Raw genomic sequence first — 13,016 nt, 5'->3', positions numbered from 1 at the left:
TTCCATACTATTCAGTGAGCAGAGCGAGCCCAGGCCCCAGGAGCCCAGGTGCCTTCGCTGATTCATGACTTTTGTAATACAGCCGACACAGCATATTATGAGACACAAGTTCAACAAAGGATTATAATCCATATGTGCTGGTGTCCATGTCACTCGGCGGTTTTCTTTTATCAGGACGCTGACAAGCGCGTCCGTCTTCCCAGGTGCCGCGAGTTCGCACGCCCCCTAGCCCGAGTCCGAGCCCGATGAAGTTCCTGCTGTCGCCGCCAGAGGCGCGGCTGTCGCAGACTCGGCTCATGTCCAGCCGGGCGGCCCACCAGGCGGCGGCGGCGGCTCGTCGAGACCCGGCGCGGCTCACCTGCTCTCTCCCCAGTCTCCACACTCTATCCGGCAGCCGGGCGGCGCACGGCGCGGTGGAACACTACGTCGAGATGGCGCTGGTGTCCGCCATGACGGCCTCCTCTAACCACGAGCTGCCCGGCCTGGCACCAGAGGAACCAGATGCCAGTGAGCCCCTGCTGCCTCAGCCGGCGCCGCCTAGCATCCCACCACGTGACTCATCCTCTCGTGGCAGGCGCCGGCTGCAGAGGAGACGCTACCCGCGCACACCTCTGCCCCGCGCCGCGCTGGCACCGGCGGCCTCTGCTCCACCCGGGCCATCGCATGGCTCTGTCGACACCGATTACCAGTCTGCCTACGCTCCGAGCCACATCACCGACAGCGACGAACAGACAACGACCAAAGGAGCGTCGGCAGCGGTGGCGCCAAGATCGGCGGCGAGCAAGGTGTCTACTACAAGGAAGGGTGCAAGACCGGGCGGACGGGGCGCGGCAGGACCAACAGGGCCAAAGAGGGAGGGTTCCGAGCTGATCTTGGTGAGCCGGAGAGCTCTGGAGAGGCTGCTCCGTCGACCTCTGACGGCCGCCGAACTGCACACGGGCGGACCGGATCGCAGCGTAGACCAGGGCACGGAACGGAAACGGCACAGGACCGACGACAAAGGCAAGAACTGGGAGCTCAATGGGAAACAGGAACAGGACCGAAACAGGAATCATGAGCTAAACAGGAGCCAGAAGGATAAAAACGGAAATCAGGAGCAGGATGACACTATGCACATTTCTGGACTTCAGCCTCTGGAAGATAGCGCAGTAGCCAATGAGGACAGCATCCCGATTCGTTACGAAACAGCTGGAGTTTTGGCAGACACGGAAGACAATCTCGCTGACTCGGTCGGGACTCTTGGAGAAACTAGAAACACGGGTGACACCATCTCAATAGCTCTGGAGGGTACCGAGACGCTCGCCGACACCACGGAAACACTCAGAGGTACCAGCGAGACACTCGAGAGTGTATTCGAGGGCACGCCGGTGACTCTGGGAGAAACGACGGCAGCTGCGGAGGGGTCGGAGACGGGATGGATACCGGAGCCACCCTCACCAGAGTGGGACCCCAGTACAGAGCCTCGTCACCGGCCGGCGACGCTGCTACTGGCGGTGGCGACTCGTAGTCACAGCGTCGTGTAGTGCTCACAGATCTGTCAGACTCACAGACCAGGCAGAGCTGTCAGTAGCTGTCAAGACTACAGGCACGGTCAGACATTGAGGTGCACGGCCCAGTTGTGAGATGCAATTTGCTACGGTACGGTGACCGTGATTGATGTGTCTCGAAAACAGTGGATGGATACATGTCAGTATTCCCAGATCCCGATGGAAATGCTCTTAGTGATTGAGTACAGTTGGGTTACCAGACAACCTTCAAAAGGAATACTGCTGTGGATTTGAAGTCGGTCATTGTTATATTACACACTCTATGTTGCACAACTGTTTGTAAATATATTTATATTCAGCAATCAGTTCAAATTTTTGACATTTGGCATAACGATGATGACGAAAATCAAACCTTTGTTCAGGGGACCTCAATTCAAACGGTGGTTTGATGGAACACTGGACTTGAGGCTACCTCCGATTCTAGTATAACACTTCGTGCCATCTCGACCCACAGGAAGACAATGTTCCTATCGTAGTATCCCTCTCGAAATCGTAAACGCCCCCGGCCCAGTTTTTAGCTGCATTATTTGGTACAACACAGATTGTTGTTGATCTCAACAAACTGTACAGCTGTCATGGACATACGCAAACACAAGGCAGTCTACTAAAATGTTATAAATGAGTTAACACGCGCAGTGGAAGGGTTGCGAGTACTACGCCCAGTGGAAGGGGGGGGGCGGATGTCGCCCCCCCCCCCTAAGATCTCAGCTCCCACTGGAGCTAGAAAGACGAAATTTGGAGGGTAGGTGGGGGCCATGGGGAACTCTGTTGTGTGTGAATTTCATGACCCTAGGTCAATATCTTCAAGGTCAAATGAGGTCAAATGTGGTCAAATCTGCCATATTAGCGACTTTTTTGCGTTTACGCGCCGATAACTCAAAAAATTACCGGCCGATTTTTTTAAATCTTTCACTTTACGAAAGAACAAACATTTGTGAGTATGTATGGTGAATTTATAGATAATCCAACAATAAATATGGCAGTTAGAAGCCTGCTAAGGGTAAGATGTCGCCGGCTGAAGCGGCATCGGCCGACGCGGGAAACGCGGCAATCACAATTTTGTGTTTACACACTCATAACTCGAGTTGTTACCGGCCGATTTTCAAAATTCTTTGACCATATGATTGCCTGTACATTTCTCAGTCTTCTCACCGAATTTGACGCGAATCAAATATAATCAGCGGTAAGGAGCGCGATGTAAAGACGGAACCGTCCCGCCCCGGCACAGTCTACAATTCAGGCGGCGCGTAACGGCTAGCGCCGGCCGCCGCGCCGCCGCGGCGGCAGGATATTTGACTTTACACTGCTATTACTAGAAAAGTTGTGAACCGATTTTCTTGCTTCTTGCACGAGAAGATCCGCAATTCAATTCTGGACAGGTAGCCGAAATTTCACATTGATATTATGCTTGTGGCGCGAGTTATTGGCGAAAAACAGGAGGGGTGGGCGAAATCCGCCCCCCCCCCTTCCACTGCGCGTGTTAAAATATTGCAGCCATCCTCGGCAAACGCCCACCAAAATCCAGTCAGATAAAGTACTAAGGACCTAAGGGACACAAAACCTGACCCTTCAGCAATCAAATAGTCATGCGCAATAGGTATGGCACAGTTAAAAGTGGCAGTTTGTAGATAAAGCAGCGAGCAGTATCTGCGCCCGAGAAGGGGTACCATATGGGTATGTCACAGGTAAGCTGCTCGATAGAAGACTCTACTCGCTGAAAATCACGCAGACCAGAACTGCAGGTCGCGCTGACGCCACATCGCTCGTCGTACGACAATATTAGCAGCTGGCTCAATGGCCCAGCTGCCCAATAAATACGACTAAAAGTAGCCGACTAATATGGCACGATACCTATAGTCTTGCAAGACAATATTAACAATCCATCAGCCGGTATCTGAACATGGTTTAGCTATGGAGTCGATGGCACTAAAAGTACAACCCTAGCAATAAAACCGTGGATCAGCTAAAGGAAGCAGCCTGCAGTGAATTGTGGCAATAAAACAACGCCACCTTGTAGATTCAATAGCAGCTGCATGTCATATTGACTATCGTAAAGAACTCAAATTACATCAAAACAGCAAACATCAGCTGCACTACAGCGCTTCATCCCTAAAACACACCATAGCTAAAGATCGGGACTGGTACACAAGCAAATCACAACCCCTCTACAATGAACCACCATCCTACCGACCCCTCCCAGCTCCCCCCGGCTCCCCACTACTGATCATTAAGCTCCATTTCCACACCTACCATGGGCACTCGTTCGTCCAGAACCATCGCTCCGGGATCCGTACTGTCCAGTACCCCCGCCGCCGCCTCAGCGAACAGCTGGTCTGCCAGGGACGGCGCGCCGGCCGGGGGCGAGTCGGGTCGCGCCGCCAGCAGCTGTCCGCCGGCGTCGGCGTCCTCGCGGCCGGCCGCCGAGGTCAGAGTGACGTTGTCGAGCAGACGGCAGCCGCTCGTGGTGTCGTCATCTTCCAGGAAGGCGTCGTGACGCGCCAGGCCGGGAGGGAGCGATAGGTCGAAACCAGACGAGCTGTGCTGGTCGGTCGTGTCTGTCGATTGACTGTGGAAGGACAGGGCTGGTTAGTTATTTAAAATTGACTTTAATACCAATTTAGCATGCCTAAATCTCGTCTATGGGATAATCAGTGCTCATATATGTTCAATACCTATCTGATTTTTACCTATAAAAACACAACTCAACCAACAACTTCAGGACTGACTGCAGTCACATACACGTAAATACTGGAATAGTCAGAAGGTGAGTGCTATAGGCAATGACAATTTCTCGCCTGGACAGGCCATTTTATCCCAGAACCACACCCTCTCCACCCTTATCCCTGACCTGTCCTACACGTTTTCCCTCTAGCTACTGATCTATCCATCTCCAACTCCACCCCATCAGCATCTCCTCCTAGCTACTGACCTGTCCGTCTCCAGCTCAGCACTGTCCGCGTCTCCATCCGTCGGGGACCTCACAGGATCGTCCTCAATCTCACTGTCCTCCCCCGCCGGAGGACCGTCCTCCGTCCTCGTCTCCCCGGCGGGGGCCGGGGCGGGGGCGGGGGCGGGGGCCGCGAGCGCCAGGAGCAGGGTGGCAGAGTGCCGCCGGTGCCGCCGCCGCCGGTGGCTCTGCAGGTTCTGACGCGTGAGGAAGCGCAGCGGACACTCGGGGCACGGGTGAGGTCGCTGATCGGGCGCCGCGTGAGTTTTCTTGTGACGAGCCAGACCGGAGAGGAATGAGGCCGAGTAGCTGCACTGGTCGCAACGGTACGGCTTTATGCCTGTCGGGAGAGAGGTGGCAGGTCAGTGAAGGTACGGTCTGCTCAACACAGTCAACAGCACCAGGAACTACTTGATGAATTGTAAAATAGCATTGATAAATAAAAACAGATGAAATAAAAGCGAGGCATTTGCAAATAAAAACTAAATGATCAAAATGTGATGGCTCAACATAGGCGAGCTGGTTCCACATTTCCACAAACTATGAGGCAATGCATCACTCATTTTCGTTATCCGAAGTAGGCAATACGACTACCTAGTTGAAAACGATGGCTTTGTCACCTCTTATTATTCACTAATACGCAAGTCCAAATTCCTATGCACTGACCCAGCTGAGCGTTTTCAGAAGAGCCAAATGTATGATAGCCCAAACACCAGCCGTCAGTCTGCGGACCTATCTCACCAGCCGCCTCTACTAACCCTTGTGCAGGACGGCGTGCACTCTCAGCTGCTTCCTGTGCTTGAAGCGGCGTCCGCACACGTCACACAGGTGGTCGTAGGTGGTCGAGTGCGAGCTCATGTGGTCAGCCAGGTGGGAGACGATGAGGTACGACTTGTCACACTGCTGGCAGCGGAACCGGCCGCCCTCTGACGGAGCAGCGGAGTGACGTTAAAGTTAGACCCATGGTCGACAGTGTAACGTTACAGTTAGGACCACAGTCGAGACAGGATAGGGGCCAAGCGCGTCTGGGGCCGTGGTAAAACTGTGGGTGTCAGTTTGACATACCGTAACGTATTACGACCTTACACAGTGGATATTCAAGACATCCACCTACATCGTCACCAGATGCTACCAGGGGACATCGGATGCAAGAAAGAAACAATGTGATAAAAATGAATAAACTGGACAGTATGAGTTTGTATCATCTGGCGAATTAAAAAAGTGCATTCACCAGTCGCAGCTCTCAAGTTCAGCTCCTTTGGAAAGTGAGGAAAAAGGAGGGAGGGGAGGGGAGATTTCTCACCTCCTGAGTGAGCCAGCACGTGCTGATTCAGGTAGTGTTTGGAGGCGAAGCTGCGGCCACACAGCGGGCACGGGAAGGCTCCCATCGTGGCCCGACCGTCAGCTGCCTACCTGGAAATCGGCATACAAAGAGGTGAGGCAAACTAGAACAATTGTGATCCTAAAATGAAGGAAACATAAGAGCTCGTATAAAATGTAAGAAGTGTTCGGGAATTGCTAAGTAGAAAGGTAATTATCGATTGGTCTTACTCGACATAATGTAGTTAGCGCACGCATAATCACACCGACCGACCAAATCATCAAGTTACGTTGACGCATGAGTGAGCTGCGCTAGTTCAGCGGCCGGTAGCCTCCGGTCTGCAGGACAGATGACACCCGGGACTGTCTGACGTCCACCTTGCCGCTAGCGTCTGCAAAATTTGAAACTCGCTTCTACTGACCAAGTCTGTCCAAACTATTGAACGATGCATCGTAACACATATGATTTATTCTAAGTAAGCAGCACATTTAATGCCATGCTAAATTTCTAAATATTGCGTCTCATTGCGGTACATTGTCCGAGCTGTAATTGTACGGCCGTTGAAGCTGTTTACCACATGGTTCGCCCGTCCCACCGAACGCTTCCTGTCGGTTTCATCCGGTCCACGCACAAAAAAGGCTATCGACCCTGCCCTAGTTGATATCCCTATCTGGGACTGAATCACACCCATCCTTCCTGTCGCAATAATAAGCACGAGGGCAGGAAGTAAGAGCACACGTTTGATCGGTAGCCATTGTTACCAACGGAAAAATAGGCGGTTGCGGTTATTTGGAGGCGTGTGAGTTACCTACAACTTTCGACAACCACGCAAAAAATGGCGTGAATACAAGGAGTCTGGCTGATAATATAATAACCCACATCCAGAGATTTATCTGGCGGCAAAACTGGCTTTAAAAAATAGGTGAAATAATTTCGTCACAATCACAGAGAGCTTTGGTTGAAGTCGCAAAAGGTGAGTGATACCTTACCTACAGACTACAGTGTTTTCTGAAAGTCCCCACAAGACGGCTATCAACGCCAAATACAATTTCCTATTCTGAACACTGAACAGAACGTGACTATACATGATAGGTACAGGGCTCGCGGGTTTTAGCGGTAGGTTTTGCACCTAGAAAATTTAGTGTACTTCAGGCTATATCTTCGTCGTCTTAAGCTTTTAAGTGTTGAAGATGCGATCGACTTGTTGGGTAACAAGCCGGCCATGATCGTGTAAAATGGCTTCATCGTAGATCGATTAGTTTCTGAGATATAACCGGAAATGTAAAAGTGCAAAACCTACCGCTTAATCTCGCGAGACCTGTACATACATCAATCCCATTCCCACACCATTGTATTTGTAAAAAGGGAGATTGATACAACACGATACATCACGTACAATACACGTGGCGCAATACACATTGCGATGCATAGTGCATACCCGATAACAACCTACTTCAGCATGCAAAGTTTGCATGCTGAAGTCGGGCATGCACACTGTTGGTTGGACCTGATCAGCCAGATAAGTTGCGGCTCTGTACTGGCCCAGCACTATTAGCAGGCAAGTACCGTAAATAAATGAGAACATAAATTATGAAGGCTACAACTTTTGGTCTCGCATATTTTTTGCTGTATTATTTCCATTATATTTTACCATTAAATAATTGTTCAAAAGCAATAAAGACTTTGAAAATATTTGATCCAAAAAAGTACCTGACTTCCTTATAGTTCTGTGACGTGTTGTGTATGCGCCGAGATTGTCGAAGGCGGAGCCGGCCTCTGGCCTCTGTAGCGCGTTGATAGCGCTCGTAGAGCTCGTTCACTTTGTTGCCGGTGTTCAGCGGTAGTGGAGGTAGAACTTATTCAAGTATTTTGCTACACAAAAGTGCACATTAGAATAATCACGATGAAGATAGTTTTGTTATCACTTATCTGTATTTACGTACGCTGTTTCGCCGAAGAAGCTGAGGTCTCGACAAAGCAATACGTCTCGACTGACTTTGAAAGCAAAGTGAAGGAAAACAATCATTTTGTTAAGTTTTTTGCCCCTTGGTGTGGCCACTGCAAACGACTGGAACCTACGTGGGAGGAGCTGAGCAAGAAGTACAACACTGATGACTCAGAAGTCACCATAGCAAGGGTAGATTGCACCACTGACTCCTCGGTTTGCTCAGATAATGAAGTCACAGGATATCCCACACTAAAATTCTTCAGCAAGGATGGTGGTGAACCTGTGAAGTACAAGGGTGCTAGAGATCTGCCATCTCTGGAAAAGTTCATCAAAGAACAACTGGGTCAGGAGTCTGACGAGGATGAGGACGAGGAATCCGCTGAGGTGCCAGAGCCTGTGAAAGGTCTGACTGAGCTAACTGGGAAGACATTCAAGAAGGCCACTGAGAGCGGCAGCTACTTCGTCAAGTTCTACGCTCCTTGGTGTGGTCATTGCCAGAAACTTGCCCCCACTTGGGAGAAACTGGCTGAATCTCTTGCTGATGACAAGTCTGTCAACATTGCAAAGATTGATTGTACCACCAACAGGGATACTTGCTCTGAGTATGAGGTCAAGGGATACCCCACACTTCTTTGGATCCAGGATGGAAAGAAAGTCGCAAAGTATCAGGGGGATCGCTCTTCAGATGACCTGAAGAAGTTCATCGCCAAGATGACTGGTGCTGGTTCTGAAGAAGAGCCAAAAACTGAGGAGAAGGAAACTGAAGAGAAAGGAAAGGCCCCAGTGGTAGTTCTGACGGCTGATACCTTTGAGAACAGCATCAGCCGTGATTACACCTTCATCAAGTTCTATGCTCCATGGTGTGGCCACTGCAAGCGCCTTGCACCTACATGGGATCAGCTGGCAGTGAAGATGGTGTCCAACCCCTCAATCAAGGTTGCCAAGGTTGACTGCACTGAGAACGACAACAGGCCTCTCTGCTCCAAAGAGGGTGTTTCAGGATTCCCGACAATCTTCCTGTACCATGATGGAGACAAAGTCACAGAGTATGAGGGAAACAGATCACTGGATGACATGGCCAATTTCCTCAAGTCCAACATGAAGCCTGCTGCCAAAGATGAGCTCTAGACTGTGCCAATTTCATTCCACAGTTTTCAAAACCAGATCTGTCATTGAAGGTCATAAGTGTTGAACTCAATGGTTGACTGGCTTCATTAGACTGCTGGTCAATGGTCAGTCAAAACTGTGCCTGCTCTGCTACAGCAATATATGATGAAATGTGAACATCATGCTACGGAAAAATACTTGAGCTTACCTACCTTGCTTATTGCTGCTTCAAATAATTTCCCAATGTTATGTTATGGTCTTGGGGGCTGGGGCACATCTAGGTACTCTTGCATAGAAGTGATTATGATCATGAGCATTGGCAGAATAGTTTGATCAACTTGAGATTGTGACTGTGCTGTGGGCCACTGAGGGCCAAATGCTAGCAGTTCCATGCACAATTATGCCCATGCTGAAAAAGGTGTAATTCAGATTTCAGAGTTGGGCGCCTGTCAGGCTGTGTCATAGTGTGACAACTCATTTGGCATACTCAATATTTGGTCAGCAACTTCACCATGCACTGAAGACAGTTTGTCATGTCATTCATATTTGGTGTTAAATACATGTTCCATGATTCACTTTTTCATCTGAATGGTGTGTGGTGGACATCCTTGGCATTGAACAGCAGAAGATGAGAATGGAAAATTTATAATGGGAAGAATGGTACGTTTCAGGTAGAAGCCCTCATATATTGGAAACACTTAACAATATTATCTTGGACATGCATTTTTTGTTGTCACATTTAGGAACCTATCAATTTATTGAACTTCCTTTCCTTGGACAAGTGAATTAAAAGTGCACACTGTTTGAGGTTTACCTTAAAGTACTTATCACAATTACACCAATTGTTTGTTTTAAAGATTCATTCGGGTTCATTTGTTCATTTGAGTGACAGATTTAAGTGATTTGGGTGATTGCAGATAATGTTAAATAAGTACCTAAGTAATAAGTAAATAGGAAAAGAGACAGAAAACAATGTTCAGAGCTTTATACTCATGTCAAATACAGTACCTTCTTTTCATTATTTATGAGGGCCAGCCAATAAATGCATCTTATGACTGGTTTCACTGCATTGAAACGGCAAATCTTGTGTTCCTATCATTTTAGTGACCTTTGATAATGGAAAGGTCACCCTCCCACAACATCTAATTTCGATGTAAAATGAATCAATATGAGCTGAAGATGAAGTAGAATTAGAATGAAAATAAACTCCTAAATAACAAGTTATAGAAATGTGTCAGCCAGAAGTGTCTGAAAATAACTAGATTGTCATTGTCACCTACAGGCCAGTTTATGTAGCCTTGTACAGCCCTTGAGCAAACTACCAAATGCAAGCAAATTAAAGCAAGGAACTTGCATTGTAACAATTTACACTCTGATGCATAACATTTGATCCCAACCTTTTTTTGTCAAATTTCACTTTAAAACTTTCTAGCTGATTTTGGTAAGTTTTGCTTGCATTTGCATTCTTACATACTTCATCATTTGAAAAACACTTGTAGCCAAAAACTTACATTGAATAATACTTATATGCTTAATGGAGGTACTCCTTAACCCTATTCCTGGCGGGGGGGGGGCCTCAGGAGCCCCCCCCCCCCCTGAGGTTTTTTGGTTATTTCTCCCAAACGCGTTGAGCTAGGAGGCTCAAATTTTCTGACTTTTCCTAAAAGGCTTCTACGCAACATGTCTGAAAATTTTGAGTTGATCTGACCTCAGGTCAGGTCACCAGAGGCGGTTTGGTGACCCTACCTCAGAAAAGTTTGCAATCACGCCAGAGCTAGAGTTTTTGACCGATAAATTTCTTCTCTTCAGGCTTTAGTTAGGGTACCAGTATGTGCAATTTGTATATCTCGGAATTTTGATATCGGTGACCTAAGGTCAGGTCAGTTTCGCGACCTCCCCATTATATAAGTCAATGGGGGAAAAATCAACTCCCTGTTTTTACCACTAAAACGGGTCGGAATGGCCCCATATACCATACATGACTTCATATACGATCAACCTTCACTACCTTGAGGTCTGTTTTGCTGTTGGGCAGCTGTGAGGTCATGTGACGTCATCAAAGGTCACCAAAGGTTTTTGGCCAATAACTCCGTACAGGAACAAGATACAGACGCGTGGATGGTCTCATTGTGTTCAGCTCGTCAAGACGCATCGAATGATATACATGATGACCTCGAGGTCACGTGACCTGAGGTCAACCTTTGACCTTGACCTTGCGAGGTCAACATATATATCATTCGATGCGGATTGACGAGAGGATCACGATGATGCCCTTAGTTTGTTCCTATCTTGACTAATTCGAAAGTTATTCGAGAAAAACTCCATATCTAGCGCCGCCATTTTGACTTTTTCGACCCCTGTGACGTCATCTTTGACCTGACCTGAAAATGACCTTAGTAAAAATTGTAGATCTTGACCGTGCGTATCCGATGCCGTTTACCGTTTGTCGCTATCTTGCTTCGTTCTCGAGATCTCAGGGGGGCCGAATCGCCCCCCCCCCCGCCAGTTTCTTGTCCCGGCGGAGCCCGCCAGGAATAGGGTTAAGGGAAAGAAGTCAATGCATTTGATTAAAATACCATTTGTTATTCATTTAAAGACAGCTCCAAAACTGTCAGACTTCACCTTTATCAAAAGTAAAAAGGCCCAGAGGGCATTGAGATTGAAATTTGAAGCAGTTTCAAATATGTGCATATTGTTAATGAAGGTGAGGTGTATAATATGCATATATGAGACCCAATAAGTGGGAAAAGGGGCTAGTCATGTCAGTGGTCAATCAAAATAGATCAAAATATGTATTAAACATTTTTATCAATGTCCAACTGGAAGCAATGCAATTTGGATTAAGCACCATAACCAGTGGATCAAGTGATAACCAGGACTCTCATGCTGCTCCAAGCAGCCAGGTAGTGGCAACTGGCAATACTGTGTGCATTGGCCAGGTATTGAACCTGGATGGCTGAATCGGGACTTGGAGTGGCCATTTGGGATAGGCCAAGGCCCTAAAACATAGGAGAGGCGGGAGAGGTGCTCTCGGAGCTCATAGAAGCATTTCACATCACTGAATTATCCAAAAGTAAATAGAAGAAACTAAAAAGTAATTTGCCTATGAACCCTAATAATTTACAAGCTACATGATTTCAAATAATATTAGTAAAGTTTCCCAATTTGTGCTGTGATCTCCAAATACAAGCCCTCAGGTCCTTCATCAGAACCTCCATCTGATCACTTCATCACAACCTTCTGACGCGACAGTGACACGGCTACAACTTCCCCTGCATGGCCACCAAATCTGGAGGCAATGAACTTACTGCATACCCCTAGCATGGATAAGAGATACCTCTATCTGTAAGAGTTATGATAAATGATAACAATAACTAGTCACATGTATATTTAGACACACAAAGCTTTCGGTACGAAAATACCTTGATCACTGTGACTGTGTTACAGAAATGAGGACAGAAAATGATCACCGTCCTCATTTCTGTAACACAGTCACAGTGATCAAGGTATTTTCGTACCGAAAGCTTTGTGTGTCTAAATATACATTTGACTTGTTATTGTTATCATTTATCCTACCTGTCGTGGATAATTTACATATATAAGAGTTATCTCTAATGACTAATCCATGCCCCTAGACCAGAATGCTCCCCACCCAACTGGTTGTGGCAGGGTCTCAGTCTGACAAGATTCATACACAGGGTTACAAAATGAGCTTTACAGCAATAAAGGTGACAATTTGAATTCAAATTGACAGAGTTCAATTGTTGAATTGAGTTTGGTTGGGCCAACAGCATATTCTCTTTTTGCAGTAACCAATTGTTAAATGCCCTAGATACTCTTCCGATACCCACCTCTAAAAAAATAAAATTTGCAATATCTAACTATGCTGATACCCCTCTTGCCTTTGCTCTTGCATTTCTGTCCTGCTTATTGAGAATCATTGGAAGAAAATGGCATGACAGCAAAACCGTCGTTAGAAACCCTATTTTCTTCAATGTACTACCGTCCAGTTTCATTGCCATTATATATAGTAAAACAGTTTAATTGATAAATGTAACATATCTTGATCTATATTGGCAGGGATAAAATACTTTTGTTTCACATATGTCAAAAGAGCGTCAGATCTGTCACAGATCAAGAGCTTAA

The 13,016-nt window shown here is 47.4% G+C and overlaps 3 protein-coding genes across 3 annotated transcripts in view; 2 read left to right on the top strand and 1 right to left on the bottom strand.

Moving 5' to 3' along the window:
• LOC122394167 overlaps nt 1–1,853 on the top strand; it is a 15,889-nt gene extending 14,036 nt beyond the window's left edge. The window contains exon 3 of the mRNA XM_043390857.1: nt 204–1,853. Within this exon, the coding sequence (XP_043246792.1) occupies nt 204–1,523 (1,320 nt within the window). The 3' untranslated portion in view covers nt 1,524–1,853. The remainder of the gene's footprint in view (nt 1–203) is intronic.
• LOC122394169 (zinc finger protein 316-like) lies at nt 1,777–13,016 on the bottom strand. Its single transcript, XM_043390859.1, has 5 exons — nt 12,722–13,016; nt 5,798–5,907; nt 5,253–5,420; nt 4,477–4,834; nt 1,777–4,113 (listed from the first exon to the last, which is right to left on the bottom strand). The coding sequence occupies exons 2-5, from the start codon at nt 5,880–5,882 to the stop codon at nt 3,765–3,767; spliced, it is 960 nt and encodes a 319-aa protein (XP_043246794.1). The 5' UTR covers nt 5,883–5,907; nt 12,722–13,016; the 3' UTR covers nt 1,777–3,764.
• LOC122394168 (thioredoxin domain-containing protein 5 homolog) lies at nt 7,550–9,445 on the top strand. Its single transcript, XM_043390858.1, has one exon. The coding sequence runs from the start codon at nt 7,719–7,721 to the stop codon at nt 8,889–8,891; it is 1,173 nt and encodes a 390-aa protein (XP_043246793.1). The 5' UTR covers nt 7,550–7,718; the 3' UTR covers nt 8,892–9,445.

Source organism: Amphibalanus amphitrite, unplaced genomic scaffold (assembly GCF_019059575.1).
Source record: "Amphibalanus amphitrite isolate SeventyFive unplaced genomic scaffold, NRLGWU_Aamphi_draft 000577F_arrow, whole genome shotgun sequence".
Taxonomy (NCBI): Eukaryota; Metazoa; Arthropoda; class Thecostraca; order Balanomorpha; family Balanidae; genus Amphibalanus; species Amphibalanus amphitrite.
The sequence above is the reverse complement of the archived record's forward strand: the minus strand, read 5'-3'. Positions and strand labels throughout refer to the sequence as shown.